The sequence below is a fragment of the Stenella coeruleoalba genome, assembly GCF_951394435.1.
Source record: "Stenella coeruleoalba genome assembly, chromosome: 1".
In the NCBI taxonomy this organism is placed as follows: domain Eukaryota; kingdom Metazoa; phylum Chordata; class Mammalia; order Artiodactyla; family Delphinidae; genus Stenella; species Stenella coeruleoalba.
In genome coordinates this window covers 4079782-4095113 of record NC_137169.1, presented here as the reverse complement: position 1 = coordinate 4095113, position 15332 = coordinate 4079782, and the positions used below count along the sequence as shown (strand labels likewise).

The 15332-nt window shown below is 42.4% G+C and overlaps 1 protein-coding gene across 3 annotated transcripts in view; it reads left to right on the top strand.

Moving 5' to 3' along the window:
• Window positions 1-15332, top strand: part of NPHP4 (nephrocystin 4) — a 136187-nt gene that overhangs the window by 66758 nt on the left and 54097 nt on the right. For all 3 annotated transcript variants that reach the window (XM_079946186.1, XM_079946185.1, XM_079946187.1), the window contains exon 12: window positions 6197-6335. In XM_079946186.1, coding sequence (XP_079802312.1) covers window positions 6197-6335 — 139 coding nt within the window. The remainder of the gene's footprint in view (window positions 1-6196; window positions 6336-15332) is intronic.

Below are 15332 nucleotides of genomic sequence, written 5' to 3'. Positions count from 1 at the left end.
GTTTAATTTTAGCCTTCTCATGCCACTACAGTTCCTTCGCTTTTTAAGTGTGTAAACTATATTGGAGCATAAGTGTTGTGAAGGTTTGCCTGTCTTAAGGACACAAGTATATTAAATACCATCATTTTTCATGAGGAATATCACTTCTAATCAGGGTTTCTCACCCTCAGTACTATTAGCGTTTGGGGCCAGGCAATTCTTTGCTGTGGGTCTGTCCCGGGCACTGGAAGGTGTCAAGCAGCATCCCTGGCCTCTTCCCACTAGATGCCAGTAGCATCCCCCCAGTTATGACAGCCTGACTGTCTGCAGACATAGCTGAATGTGTTCTTCTGGGGGCAAAATCGCCCCCAGTTGAGGACCACTACTCTAAACAGATATAATTAGCTAAAATAATAAACTACCACTGGTCACAGACTTGATCCACTCTCCTGCTCTCTAAAAGTGCTGCTCTGCTTCTTCCTGTATTTCTCATCTCATGTAGCAGAGTGCCAGCATCTGCCCAGTCAGAGGGGTGAAGCCTAGGTAAGCCTGGTCTCTGCCTGTGCGCCCATCAGCTCTTTATCTTACTTGTTCATTCAGTGACTTTTTATTGAACACCTGTATCTGCTCCGGGAAAAATACTTCTAATCCCATGGAGCTTACAGTTGAGTAGGAGTGGCAGATATTAAAGAAAAAAATACATGCTGTACACATGCTATAATTTTTTACTAAGTAAATTTTGCGGTTTATGTTATTATGATTATTTACTGTGAAGGTAAGTAGTGTATTATGATTATGTTTTCCTTCTTAAACAACTCCTGTGTTCTTTCCTTGAGCAAATAATTGTCTTTAAGAAAATTAATATCTCCAGAGGCAGCCGCTTTCAACTCTTAGCTGTGACATATGGTATTTACTATGTTTTCTAAATATTATGCTTCTACTGTTATTTCTTAGTATATCAATTTTAGAAATTGCATATTGTCTTACAGTAATGATAGATGGGACCTTTAGCTCTTTTATACACTCCTGCACTTAAAGAACAACCCCACTCTGTCCCCCCACTGCTTGGCCTTGCATTCAGGCACTGTTGCCAGAGGTGTGCAGCACAGTGGGGTCTGGCCAGAGGATTGGAGGGGGAGCCCCAGGAAACTGGAAAGAACTAGGGGGATCTGGAGAGGGAGGAGCTTGGAAAGTACCCCGTAAAGTTGTTTAAGAAATGCTGAGCTAACCCCCAGCTTCACGTGCCTGAATCTGACCCCAAACAGCATATCGCAGACTTTGAGAACTGGACTGTGGGTGGGGTTGCCCACTGGGTGGACCACATGCAGGAGAGGCCTGAGTATCACTGCACAGGCTTTGAAAATGGAACTGGTGTTGAAACCACCACCCGCAGGAGGCTGGTTGGAAACTGGGGCTTGAACCCAGCTGGGTGGATTTCTGACTAAACAAAAATACCAGCGTTCTCCATAGGATTTAAACGAGACTCAGAATCTTATAATGTGGCATTCAGAATGTCCATGGTACAAGCTAAGCTTAACTGACAAAGAACCAGGAAAATCTCCACTCGTAAGGGAGAGACATTCAACAGACAGCAATACCGAGGTGACGCAAATGTTGGAATTATCAGACAGAGCCTTTAAAGCAGGCATTATCAAAATGCTCCAGTAAATCGGAGCGAACACTTTTGAAACAAAGGGAAAGATAGAAAGTCTCAGCAAAGAGATGGAAGATAAAGAAGAAGCAAATGGAAATTTTAGAACTGAAAAATAAAATTGCCAAAGTAAAGTATTCGCTAGGTGGACTCAATAGCAGAATGGAGATGACAGAAGAAACAGTCAGTGAACTTGAAGGTAAATCAATAGAATTTATCCAGTCTGAACCACAGAGAGAAAAGTGATTGGAAGACAGTGGACAAAGCCTCAGGGACGTGTGGGGCAGGACCACAAAGGCTAACACCTGTGTCGTCAGAGTCCCAGTAGAAGAGAAAGGGTTCTGTGCAGAAAAAACATTTGAAGACACAGTGGCTGAAAACTCCTCTAATTTGGCAAAAGACTTAAACCTACAGATTGAAGAGGTTCAGTGAACCCAGAGATAATTGCAAAGAAATCCACAACCAGACACATCATAATCAAACTGCTAAAAAATAGAGACAAAGTCTTGAAAACAGCCATAGAAAAATGATGCATTACTTACACACAGACACTAATTTGAATATCTGTGGGTTCCTTAGCAGAAATCATGGGGGCCGGAAGGAGATGGAGCAACATTTTAAAAGCAGTAGCAGAAGGACCCTGGAACTCAGAGTCCTATTCCAGCAAAGGTCCTGCAGGAACGAAGGTGAACTAAAGACATTCTCAGATGAACTAAAACGAAGAGAATTCATTGGCAGGAGACAAGCTCTAAGAGAATTACTAAAGGAATTTCTTCAGACAGAAGAGAAATGATACCAGATGAAAACTTGGTACATCAGGAATGAAGGAAGAGCATCAAAAATGATAACTATAATATAGTATTCTCCTCCTTTTGAGTTCTTTAAAATATGTTTGATGGTTGAAGCAAAAAGTATAGCAGTGTCTGATAGGATTCTTAAGGTACGTAGGTATAATAGGTAAGACAGCTATAATACAAAGGGGGCAGCTAAAGAGACCTGTAGGGTGATAAGCTTTCTACATTCCACTTGCGGTAATAAAATATAGATTTTGAGTAGATTGTGAAAAGTTACATATTTACATTGTAAACCCTAGAGCAGTCACTAAAAATAGGATACAAAGAGACAGTGAGAAACCCAATAGATAGATAAAATGGAATAATTCAAAATAAGGCAAGAAAGGGGAAACAGGAATGAAAAACAGAGGGAACAAATCATAGTAAAATGATAGTTCTGAATCCAGACACACCAATAATTACATGACATATAAATAGTCTGAACACACCAACTTCAAGACAGAAGTTGTCAGGTGGCATAAAAACTCAAGGTCCAAAACTGTATGCTGTTTACCAGGAGCTCAGTTCAAATACAACGATGTAGTAGGTCAAAAGTAAGAGGATGGGAAACCATTCTGTGCAAACACTATTCAAAGGATAACTAGAGTAGCTCAATTAATACCAGACAAAGTAGACTTTGGAGCAAAAGAAATTGCTAGAAATTAAGAGGGATATTACATATGATAAAAGAGTCAATTCACCAAGAAGACATACAATACTAAAAGTGTACACATCTAACATAGAGCTTCAAAATGCAAAAAACTAATAGCGCAGAAATGGACAAATGAACAGTTGTAGTTGGATATTTCAACACTCCTCTTGGAGTAAACTGTAAACATGTAGATAGAAAATCACCAACATATGGAACTGAACAATATCATTAAGCATCTGGATCTAAATGACCTTTATGGAACGCTCCACCCAGCAACAGCAGGATGCACATTCTTTTCAAGTGCACATGGAACATTCACCAAGATAGACCATATCCTGCATCATAAAACAAGCTTTAATTTTAAAAGAACTGAAATTACACAAGGTATATTCTGTGATCATAATGGAATTAAACTAGAAACCAATAACAAAGATAACATAAAAAATTAGAAACACTTGGAAATTCATACACTTCTAAATAATCCATAAGTCAGAGAGGAAGCCTCAAGAAAATATAGAAGATATTTTGAACTGAACAAAAATGAAAATACAACATATCAGATTTCGTAGGGTGCAGCTAAAGTGTGCTTACCTGGAAATTTATAGCGTTAAGTGCTTATATAACAACAGAGAAAAGTCTCAAATCAATAATCTAATCTTCCACTTTTAGAAACTAGAAAAAGAAGAAGAAAATAAACCTGAAGCAAGGCAGAAGAAAGTCAATAACAAAGATAAGAGCAGAAACTAATAAAACTGAAAACAGAAAAACAGTAGAGGAAAAACTAGAGAAAGCCAGTGAATAAAAAACTGATTCTTTAAAAAGCTCAATAAAATTGACAAACCTTTAACAAGACTGAAAGAGTAAAGAAAAGAGAGGACACAAATTACTAATAATAGGAATGAAAGAAGGGATACCACTACAGACCACACAGGTATAAAAAGGATATTAGGGGAATACTATGAACAACTCTATGCCCATAAGCTTGAAAATTTAGATGAGATGGATCAGTTTGCCTTAAACAACAAACTATCAAAACTTACCCAAGATGAACTAGATAATCTGAGTAGTCCTACAACTTTATAGAAAATGAATTCATGGTTAAAAAACTTTTGAAAAAGAACTATCCAGGCCTATTCACTGTAAATTGTCCTAAACATTTTTTCCTTTAAGGAAAAATAACACTGATTTTATACATTCTCTTCCAGAAAGTGGGATAGATAGGAGCAATTCCTAGTTCGTGTAACAAGGCCTGCATTACTCTGATATCAAAACCAGAAAAAGGCAGTACAAGAAAAGAAAACTATGGATACATAAGCCTCATGAACTTGGATGCAAAATACTCAACAAAATATTAGCAAATTGGATCCAACAATATGGAAAAAGAATAATACACCATGACCAAGTTGGGGGTTATCTCAGAAATGCAAGGCTATTTTCTATTTGAAAGTCAAAAATATGTAATTCATCATAGTCACAGCCTAAAGAAGGAAAAACGTATGATCATAACAATTGATGCAGAAGAAGCATTTGACAAAATTCAACGTCCATTTATGACAAAAACTGAGCAAACAGGAATAAAGAGGAACTTCCTCCGCTTGATAAGAGTATCTACAAAAATCCTTTAGTTAGCATCACACTTAATGGTGAAAGATTGAATTCTTTTCCCCGTAGATCAGGAGCAAGTGAAGGATGCCCATACGCAGTATTCAACATCCTATTCAACATTGTACTGGAAGTGCTAGCCAGTGCAATAAAGCAAGAAAACAAAATTTAAAAACCATACAGACTGGAAAGGAAGGAACAAATCTTATTTGCAGACAACATGATTTTCTGTGTGGAAAATCTCAAGGGATTTACCAAAAGCTCCTAGAATAAACAAGTTTAGGGAGATTGCAGGATACAACAGGAGGTCAAGATAGAAAAATCAATCACGTGTCTTTACATTAACAACAGTTGGAAAGCAAAATCTAAAAAACAGCATTATTTACAAAGGCTGAGGCAAAGAAGACTTAAATAAGTGGAGAGACATCTTTATGGATTGGAAGACTGTTTCAACATAGTAAAGATGTAAATTCTCCCCCAATTGACCTATAGGTCTAATGCAATTTCAATCAAGATCCTTACATGATTTTTTTGTATATATATATACAAAATATATATATATTCTAAAGTTTATACAGAAAAGCAAAGGAATTAGAGTCAAAACAATTTTGAAAAGAACGATAAAGTTGGAGGATTCATACTACACAATTTCAAGACTTTCATTAAAGCTACAGTAATCACGATAAAGTGCTGTTGGTAAAGGCATTGACACATAGATGAATGGAATGGAATAGAGTCCAGAAGCAAGTCACAGTTTAGCAGTTTCCTGTAAAATTAAATATACACATACCATATGACCCAGCAATCCTACTCGTAGAGAAGTGAACCTTATGGGAATGAAAACTTATGTCACACAGAAATATGTATACCAGTGTTCCTAGCAGCTTTATTTATAACCCCTCAAGCTAGAAACAGCCCGAATGTTCCTAAATGGGTGAACGGATAAGTACACTGGGGTGCATCGTACAATAGAAAATTCCTCGGCAACAAAAAAGAATGGGCTGTGGGTACACACTATGGCCTGGGAGAGTCTCATCAGTATCGCAGGGAGTGAAAGAAGCCAGTCTCAAAGGTTGTATAGCATGTGATCCCATTTATATGACAGAAGAGGGGGGTAGACTGCGGGGTTGGGTGTTGGCGGGACGGTGTACAACGAGGCAGTGAGGGAATGTTTTGGGTGGTGGGGCTGTTCTGTACCCTGGCTGTGGTGGTGGTTACATGTGTTAAAACTCAAAGAACTATACACCAAAAGGGAAACAGTCGACATAACATAGGTTAATTAAAAAACGCATTCGAAACTGGAGCAGCAGTGTTGTGATTTCTGCTTGGGTGAGGGTGTTCTTGTGATGGTGGTCTCCTGGGGTTCTGATTCTCATTGATCATCTTAGGGCCGGGAGAATTGTTCCTGGTTGAGTTGTTCTAACCGAAGGGTGCTGATGAAGGGAGCGTGGCCGTCACCAGTCTTGTGGTCGATTGTAGGTGAAGCAGGTGGAGTCGGGGACAGTCCAGTTCCAGTACTCACTGAGCCCTGAAGGACACCTGGACACGCCCGTGGAGCACGCCATTCGCCCCAAGGCAGAGCAGCGGCCTTCCAGGAAGCCACCCACCTCCCCTTCAAGTAAGTGTGTGTAGAGAGCTGAGTCTTCCAGCTCATGGCACAGCTCCATCTGTGCCCAGTACAGCAACATTTCTCAGATACTTACTGCAGATGGCTTTACTTTGAATCAGCTGGTTGAGTTTTTGCTGAATACAGAGGTGTAGAACTGGGCAGTGATGAAGCGTGGCCCAGCACTTTGTGCTTCAGCCACAAGTCAGCCCTGTTGCTTGCAGCTCCCTGACCGAGGGCCTGGGAAGGTCTGTTGGTGACCCTTAAAGGGACACATCATGTGGGTGCCCTGCAGATACAGGGCTCAAGAATCAGAGGCTGGCTGAAAGCCAAGGACTGCCAGCTTTATTTTGTACTGTTAATGTAGCCATGAGTTTGCTGTCTTTAAAAAGTGCTTTCTACTCCCTTGGAGCACAGTCTGAGAGTGGGGAGGCCATGACCTCAGGGTGTGGCTTTAAGAAAGGGATAGAGGGCTGTCAGCAGAGTGATGCCCTTCCTGTGGGTGGTGGCGTCCCCACGTGTGACCACGGCTGTCAGCTTTGCGTTGGCTACACCACACCTTCTGCTGAGGCCGGTACCTTGTGTTCAGGGCCTCTTAGTTTATTCCCAAGGACAGGCAGCTAGTGTCCTGGTGGGGAATCCCACCTGTGGCGGGAAGAGGAGGAGTTTAGGAGGGGAGTTCAACGAGCATTGAGCCCTTGGCCCTCGGCTTCTAGGGATCTCGCTGGCTGAAAGAATGTTCTAGATCATGGGCAGTTAGGCTCTTAGAAAGTCAGAAAGGTAGGGAATGAACAAAAGTGTAAGCTGTAGAGGGGAGCTTAGTGTCCATCCATCCTCCAACCAGATGGATTTCCTCTGATGGACACTGCTGGATGTCCATGGAGGGCTGGGCAGTGTCTCTTGGGCAGCAGGTCCTGGGTGCTGGTGCAAAGGCACCAGTGAGTCTGTCATTTGGGAGTGGTTTTTTATGAGTTGAGATTCTAGTTTTTGGAAACTGGTCTTGTTGAATTTACTGGTTTATTTATTTATTTTTATTTTAATTTAATTTTTTTTTTGCGATACGCGGGCCTCTCACTGTTGTGGCCTCTCCTGTTGCGGAGCACAGGCTCTGGACACGCAGGCTCAGCGGCCATGGCTCACGGGCCAGTTGCTCCGCGGCATGTGGGATCTTCCCAGACCAGGGCTCGAACCCGTGTCCCCTGCATTGGCAGGCGGACTCTCAACCACTGCGCCACCAGGGAAGCCCCCACTGGTTTATTTTTAAAATATTTATTTGGTTGCACTGGGTCTTAGGTGCGGCAGGTGGGCTCCTTAGTTGTGGCTCTTGGGCTCCTTAGTTGTGGCATGAGAACTCTTAGTTGCGGCATGCATGTGGGATCTAGTTCCCTGACCGGGGATCGATCCCAGGCCCCCTGCATTGCGAACACGGAGTCTTAACCAATGGACCACCAGGGAAGTCCCAGTCTTGCTGAATTTAATCTTAGAGTTGGTGGAAGCAGCACACTTGTTTCTCCGGCCTAGAGCTTGATGTACTGGCCTCCATCTTTGTGACCTTCCAGGATTTTCCGAGATACTTAAACATATTCAGGTACCAAAACTTAATCGTTGAGTGCTTTGGGACCAAGCACATTATTAAGTATTTTCCTTCTTCCCCGAAAGGCTGTATATTTGATGGTTTTAATTGTTTTGTTCTTTCCGGTTTTGAATATTGTGCTTACCAGCCTGTTCTCAGGGTTGCTGTTTACCCCAGTGTGTACCTCAATAATCTCATCTTGTGTAAGTGGTACTGGAATGTACAGCACCACTTATACTTGAGGAATTGCCAGAGTATCTGCTAGAATCCCTTGCAGTGGTGGGTGGTAGGCATGTGTTTTCCATCAGAGTCAGTTTAGAATAAATTTCCAATTTTATTTGATAAAGTTGAATGCATGGAAAGCATAGAATATATAGTTAAAAATATTAAACAGAGTCAAACTTATTTCTAACCTGTTCCCTTCTTTAAATCTACTATCTTCCCTTCTTTGACATATGTTCATAGTTACATTCTAAAAATAAAACAAGTACCAACCTCTAAGAAATGTAAGTATGAAAGAAGGATAGTATCCTAGATTATAAAAATATGTATATCTTGTGATTAGATAGAAATATGATTACTCTGGTTTTTGATTAAGTGACTCAAAAGGACAGTAGTGAAATGTAATAAACCCAGTTTAAAGTAATAAATACAGTTTACCCTGGTCCTTAGAAATGTCTGAATAGATCGTTTTCTTAGAGAAGAAACCCATACAGCTATCGTTAAGGGAAGAATATAATTACCTTTTCTGGAAAGGAAATTTCCGGTGTTGAATTTTGATGTAGTTATGGCGCTGGAAACAGCATCTAGTCTAATCTAATGGTCATCCAGAACGGGATGACCCTGTTGGCTTCTCCGGCCTGACCTACTGTCAGTGTGGCTGTGGACTTTGGGTTTGCTCTCCCAGCTGCCGTGTCTGTTCTCATGAGGGCCTTAGAGGAGATTTAAAGCCTAGTCTGCCGCTGTTTCCCAGAATTGTCCTTTAACTGATTTTTTGCTTGGGGTTCACGGAACTTCTTGGATCTCTGGGTCTTTTAAAGCACAGTTGGAACAATTTTGATCATTCCTTCTTCTGTCCTCCTCTCTCTTCTCCCTTGGGGCCCCCAGTTACGCGTGTATCAGGCAGCGAGCCTCACTTCTATTTGTGGTCTGTTCTGTCTGTGTCCCGTCCTAGATCGTTCCCGTTGCTGCACCTTCAGGTTCACTCATCTTTTCTTCTGCAGTGCCTGATCTGCCATGAATCCCATCCAGTGTCGTTTTCATCACAGATACTGTAGTTTGCGTCTCCAGAAGTTCTCTCGGGGTCTTTTTCTGTCCTCCATGTTCAGTGTTTCCTGTTGCTTCTTGAACATGGGAAATACCTGCACAGCCCCTGACAAGCTCATGCTTTAGTCTTCCTCTCCAGAGGAGGCAGAGGTAGGCAGACCTCTTAGACCTGCCCAGCAGTTAATGTTCCAGTATTTTTCCCTATTTGAAATGACCCAGATAGTGAGTGAATTCTCATTTTAGCTTGGTTTAGTTTCAAGTTACCGAAATCTGGAGATAATGTTACAAAGTTTGTCCCTCCTTTGATATCTTTGTTTGCCAGTTCTAATATCTTGGTCTGGATTAGTTTTGATTGATTTTTGTCCTAATTTGGGTTGTATTTTCCTGCTTCTTTATATTCATGATTTTTTTTACTGGATTCCAGGTATTGTGAGTTTTCTCCTTTTGGGGACTGAATATTTTTGTAGTTGATAAATACTCTTGAGCTTTGCAAACGGTTTGGTCATTTTGGGTCTTGCCCTTAAGATTTGTTAGATGGGACCAGATCAGCATTTAGTTTAGGGCTAATTGTTCCTCACTAGGTGACAAGACCCCTTTTGCTACTCTGCCTGACGTCCCTGAATTATGAGGTTTACCAGTCTGTGAGGACAGCTGCTTTCTGGCCTCGGGTGAACCCTGTGTACTGGTCCTTCTAATTTTTCGGGTGGTTCTTTGCCCATCCTTGGGTAGTTTCCTCATCAGTGATCTACTAAATCCTGGAGGGACCCTCTAAGTGGCTGGAGCTCCTTCTCTGTGCACCCCTCCTGTCTGTGTTCAGCCCTGCAAACTCCAGCTTCCTTGGTCTCCTTGGGCTCTCAGCTTGGTCTTCAGATCAGGGTCCCACTGTGCACTGTCTGAGTTCCCCTCCCTGCACTGCAGTCTGAAGAATCACTCAACACTGTGATGTGAGGACAATTGGAAGGTTTACTTCTTTTGTTTCCAGTTCCTCAGGATCCTTTCCTGCCTAAATTCCAGTGTCTTAAAGACTTGTTTTATATATTCTGTTAAAAAATTTTTGTTTCAGATGGGAGGGAAAATCTGGTCAGAAGTAGAAGGCTTTGCCTGCTGTTAGTGGTTTCTAGGCTACTGAAATCATCCACCCCAGGGCTGATCGTCCAGTGGTTTTGAAAGTTTTCCTGGCTGCTCTGTGCTGCGTGTGATTCACTAAACATGTCGGCGTTTCATGACTTTCAGTCTTGGCTCGTGCCCTGAGCCTAGAAGGCATCTCCCTTGTGTACTGTGTACTTATTTTCTTTTAAGATATATTCTCTTTGTTAAATTAAAAAATTACAGGGCTTCCCTGGTGGCGCAGTGGTTGAGAGTCCGCCTGCCGATGCAGGGGACACGGGTTTGTGCCCCGGTCCGGGAAGATCCCACGTGCCGCAGAGCGGCTGGGCCCGTGGGCCATGGCCGCTGAGCCTGCGCGTCCGGAGCCTGTGCTCCGCAACGGGAGAGGCCACAACAGTGAGAGGCCTGCGTACCGCAAAAAAGAAAAAAAAAAAAAATTACATATTCAAGAATAGCCAAGGCAGTTTTGAAGAAGAGAGGCTTCCCCTTTCTTGACTTGCAAGCTTAACGGCAAAATTATAGTAACTAGCACAGTATGATGTTGGTACAGACATAGATCAACAGATAACAAGACCAAATAAAAAGCGTGATGTATGACAGATTACAGATAAGGAGCGTATTACTTTCCTACTGTTGTTATAACGAATTATCATCAGCTTAGTTGCTTAAAATAGCATGAAGTTAGTCTCATCCGGTTCTGGAGATCAGCAGTCCAAAGGTCTCACAGACTGAAGTCGAGGTCTCTGGGCTGCGCCCCTGCAGAGGCCGTGGGAGAGGATCTGCCTCATCGCCTTTGCCGGCTCCCAGGGCCCAGCGGCACCTTTGGCCCCGTCCTCCATCTTCAGAGGCAGATTCAGAATAGCATTTGCACGTCTCTCTTTGACCCTGATTAATCACTCCTGCCTCTCTTTCACTCATAAGGACTGTTGTGGTTACACTGGGTCCCCTCCACCATCCAGGACAGTCTCCGTGTCTCCAGGCCAGCTGATAGCAGCCTCGATTCCATCTGCCACCTTGGTTCCCTTGGTGGCGTTAGCTCAGCGTATTCACAGGTTGCTGGGATTAGGATGTGGGCGCTTGGTGGGGCGGTGGGCAGCATTATTCTGTCTGCCACAAGAGTAAGGGCGGACCAGTCAGTTAACAGCGCTGGACTGGCTGTCCAGGTGGAAAATGGAAAATCAGATCCCAATTTCATGTTGTGTACACAAATTCTGGATGGATTACAAAACAGAACTGTAGAAATTTTAGAATCAGAAGATCAGGAAGAAGAAAGATGATAGAAAGAGCTGTTCCAAATCAATGAGGAATGGTCTATAACAGGACAGAAAAATGGGCAAAGGGATGTGAGGAGAGAATTCACAGAGGAGAAACCAGAACAACCAATCGACGTACGCAAAAGTGCTCAGTTTCACTAGCAGTCAGAGAAATGCAAGTTAAAATGAGAAATCACTTCATGCCCCTCGTGTTGGAAAAACCTGTCCGGCTAATAGCATGTAGGTTGAGGAGGAGTTGGGAAGCGAGGAATTCCCACCACACAGGGAGGAATGCAGGATGTACGACCACTTTGAAGAGCAATTTTGTAGTATTTAGTTAATACCCTACAGCTGGGAAATGCCATTTCTAGACGCCCACTGCAGAGAGGAGCTAGTTCATATGACGCGGGGCCTGTGTTTAGTGGCTGAAGCGTGGGAACGACCTGCCTGCGCCCCAGTCGGGGGATGGCTGAATGAGCTGATTTATTTGGACCGTGGGTGCTGTATAGCAGTGAAAATGCCAAGACAGGGCTCTGCATATCGTTATGACTGAACCTTCACAACAGTGTGCTGAGTGAAGAAGGCAGGTTCTGAAAGGAAACGGACAGCACGGCAGCATGTAAGTGGCTTTGAAATCAATTGCGTTTTGTTTGTGAATCCAGACTTGCCAACTGGGTGATCTTAGACCAGTTGCTTAATGTGTCCGTCCCTCAGTTTCCTCCGCTGTAAAATGGATGGATTAAAGGCCTACATATGAAAAACAAAACTTGAGGAATCTTAGAAAAAAATTTGGAGAGTATTTTTATGACCTTGAGGTTAGGAAGGCTTCCTTAAACAAGATAGAGCACAAACCAAAAAGAGAAGATTGAGAAACGTGATAATGTTAACATGTAAAGCTTTTCTATGAGAGAAGACTCCATAAACAAAGTTAAAAGACAAACCTCAGGACTGGGCTTCCCTGGTGGCGCAGTGGTTAAGAATCCGTCTGCCAATGCAGGGGACACGGGTCCGAGCCCTGGTCCGGGAAGATCCCACATGCTGTGGAGCAACTAAGCCCGTGCGCTACAACTACTGAGCCCGTGCGCCACAACTACTGAGCCTGCGCTCTAGAGTCCACGAGCCACAACTCCTGAGCCCATGCATCACAACTACTGAAGCCCATGTGACTAGAGCCCGTGCTCCACAACAACAGAAGCCACCACAATGAGAAGCCCGTGCACCGCAATGAAGAGTAGCCCCCGCTCGCCGCAACTAGAGAAAAGCCCGCGCCGCAGCAACGAAGACCCAACGCAGCCAAAAATAAATAAATAAAATAAATAACAATTTATAAAAAAGACAAACCTCAGACTAAAAGATACTTGCAATACATAAAACCGTTAAAAAGTAATGGAAAGAATGAGGAGATTAGAAGGAAGAAAGATAATAGAAAGAGCTCCTCCCGATCAGTAAGAAGGAGATAAACAACCGACAAGAAAAACGGGCAAAGACCCTCAGAGGTCATGGAGACGGTTAGGTGAAAAGAGGTTTGTCAGGGTGCGCAGGCTGCCCGGCTCGGGGCAAGGGCTTCACAGTTGCTGTCAGCTGCATTGATCTTGTCATCCTGCTGGCTGGCAGCATCGGTGGGCAGTGGCCACATGTTCATACCCCCTTTCAGCCCAACTAAATACAGATCCCAAATCTCCCTGGAAACAGGGCGACCACCAGGTCAGGAGGAAATGCAGTATTTGCACAGAGCTACTGTTGACCCCAGAGTCCTTGATGGGTACGAACCAGTGCCCGTGTTGCCATCTAGGGAAGTGGGTTCCCGCCGGGCCGGAAAGCTTAGTGTTGGCCCTGCTTCTACCGTTTTATATTAGCATTCTGGAAGAAAGTAAGGGAGTGTTTATTCGGATAGGTTTGCTCAGCGTGCCCTCCCCTTACCCATTCAGCAAACCCTATTGACAGTCTGTGAAGTGCCAGGTACGTTTTAAAAAGAGACAGTAAGTGAATAAACCACCAAATATTTAGGTAGCAGAGAGAATACTGTCCCACTCTGGGGTGGGGTGTTGACAGCAGGGAAGCTGTGCCTATGTGAAAAGGGAGTATACGGGAAATCTCTGTCCTTTCTGCTCAGAGTTGCTGTGAATATAAAACTGCTCTAAAGTCCATTAAAGAATAAGACAGAGAATAATATGTGGGGAACTTAGTTATGCCTGTCTTGATTTGATTAACCTGTGTTCAGGATTTATGTTTCTGTTTCCATATTTGAGGTTCATCTGTGGCAGAGGTCAGCAGACTTTAAGGCCAGATAGGAAATATTTTAGGCTTTGTGGGCCAGATGACCTCTGCCACGGCTACTCATCTCTGCTGGTGTTCAGTGAAAGCCATCGAGGATGTGTAAGTGAACAAGTATGGGTGTGTTCCAATAAAAATTTACTTATAAGCGCAGATCGTGTGCCAAACTTGACCAGTGGGCCATACTTTGCAGATCCTTTTTTTTTGTTTGTTTCTTTTTTTTTAATGTGTAATAGTCTTTATTGAAACATACCCAAACAGTAGCCAGAGTAACCTCTATTTTTTAATTTTTATTTTATTAAGTCTTTTGAAAATGTAATATATTTAAATGTTCAATAAATGTTAAAGTGGGAAGTAGTAAATAGATGACCCAATTTTCTAATGGGTTGCTGGTCTTTACCAATTGATAGAAGCTCTTGTTATGTTAAACGAGCCCTTTGTGATGAGGTTGCAAATTTATTTTCTCAATTTGTCTTTTTTCTTTTGACTTTTCTTGTAGTGGTTTTGCCAGGAGTTTACAAAAATTTTCATAGTCATCATCTTTTTATTTTTTTCTTGTAAATTTATTTATTTATTTTTGGCTGCGTTGGGTCTTCGTTGCTGTGTGCGGGCTTTCTCTAGTTGTGGCGAGCGGGGCTACTCTTGGTTGCAGTGCACGGGCTTCTCATTGTGGTGGCTTCTCTTGTTGTGGAGCATGGGCTCTAGGCACGTGGGCTTCAGTAGTTGTGGCATGAGGGCTCAGTTGTTGTGGCTCACGGGCTCTAGAGTGCAGGCTTAGTAGTTGTGGGCCACGGGCTTAGTTGCTCCGTGGCATGTGGGATCTTCCTGGACCAGGGATTGAACCTGTGTCCCCTGCATTGGCAGGCGGATTCTTAACCACTGCGCCACCAGGGAAGCCCCTCATAGTCATCTTTTTTCAATCTTTTCTTTTAAAGCATTAAGAGATCATATTTTAGTTAGAAAGGTCTTCCACATTCCATGGTTACAAATAATTCTCTCAAGTTTTTTTCCTAGTAATTTTAGGGCTTCCTTCTTATATATACATTTAAATCATTGATCCATTTGGAATTTATTCTTGTATAAAATACTAGTTTACATCCAATTTATATTTTTCTAGATGGCTATCCAGTTATCCCAATACTATTTAATTCTTAATGTTTTCCCCATTGATTTAAGACACCACTCTTATTATTTATTGAATTATTACTTGCATTTGTTTATATTAGTGGGTTCTATTTTTTAAAAAAATTTATTAGAGTATAGTTGATTTACAATATTGTGTTAGTTTTGGGTGTCCAGCAAAGTGAATCAGTTATACATATATGTATATCCACTCTTTTTTTTTAGATTCTTTTCCCATATAGGCCATTACAGAGCATTGAGTAGAGTTCCCTGTGCTCTACAGCAGGTTCTTATTAGTTATCTATTTTATATATAGATCCTTTCTTTTTTGTTGTCTTTATCAGGTTTTGGTATTATGAGCATTTTAGGTGTGTAAAATGAGTGTTTACTTGGGGTTCTCTAGAGAAGCAGATA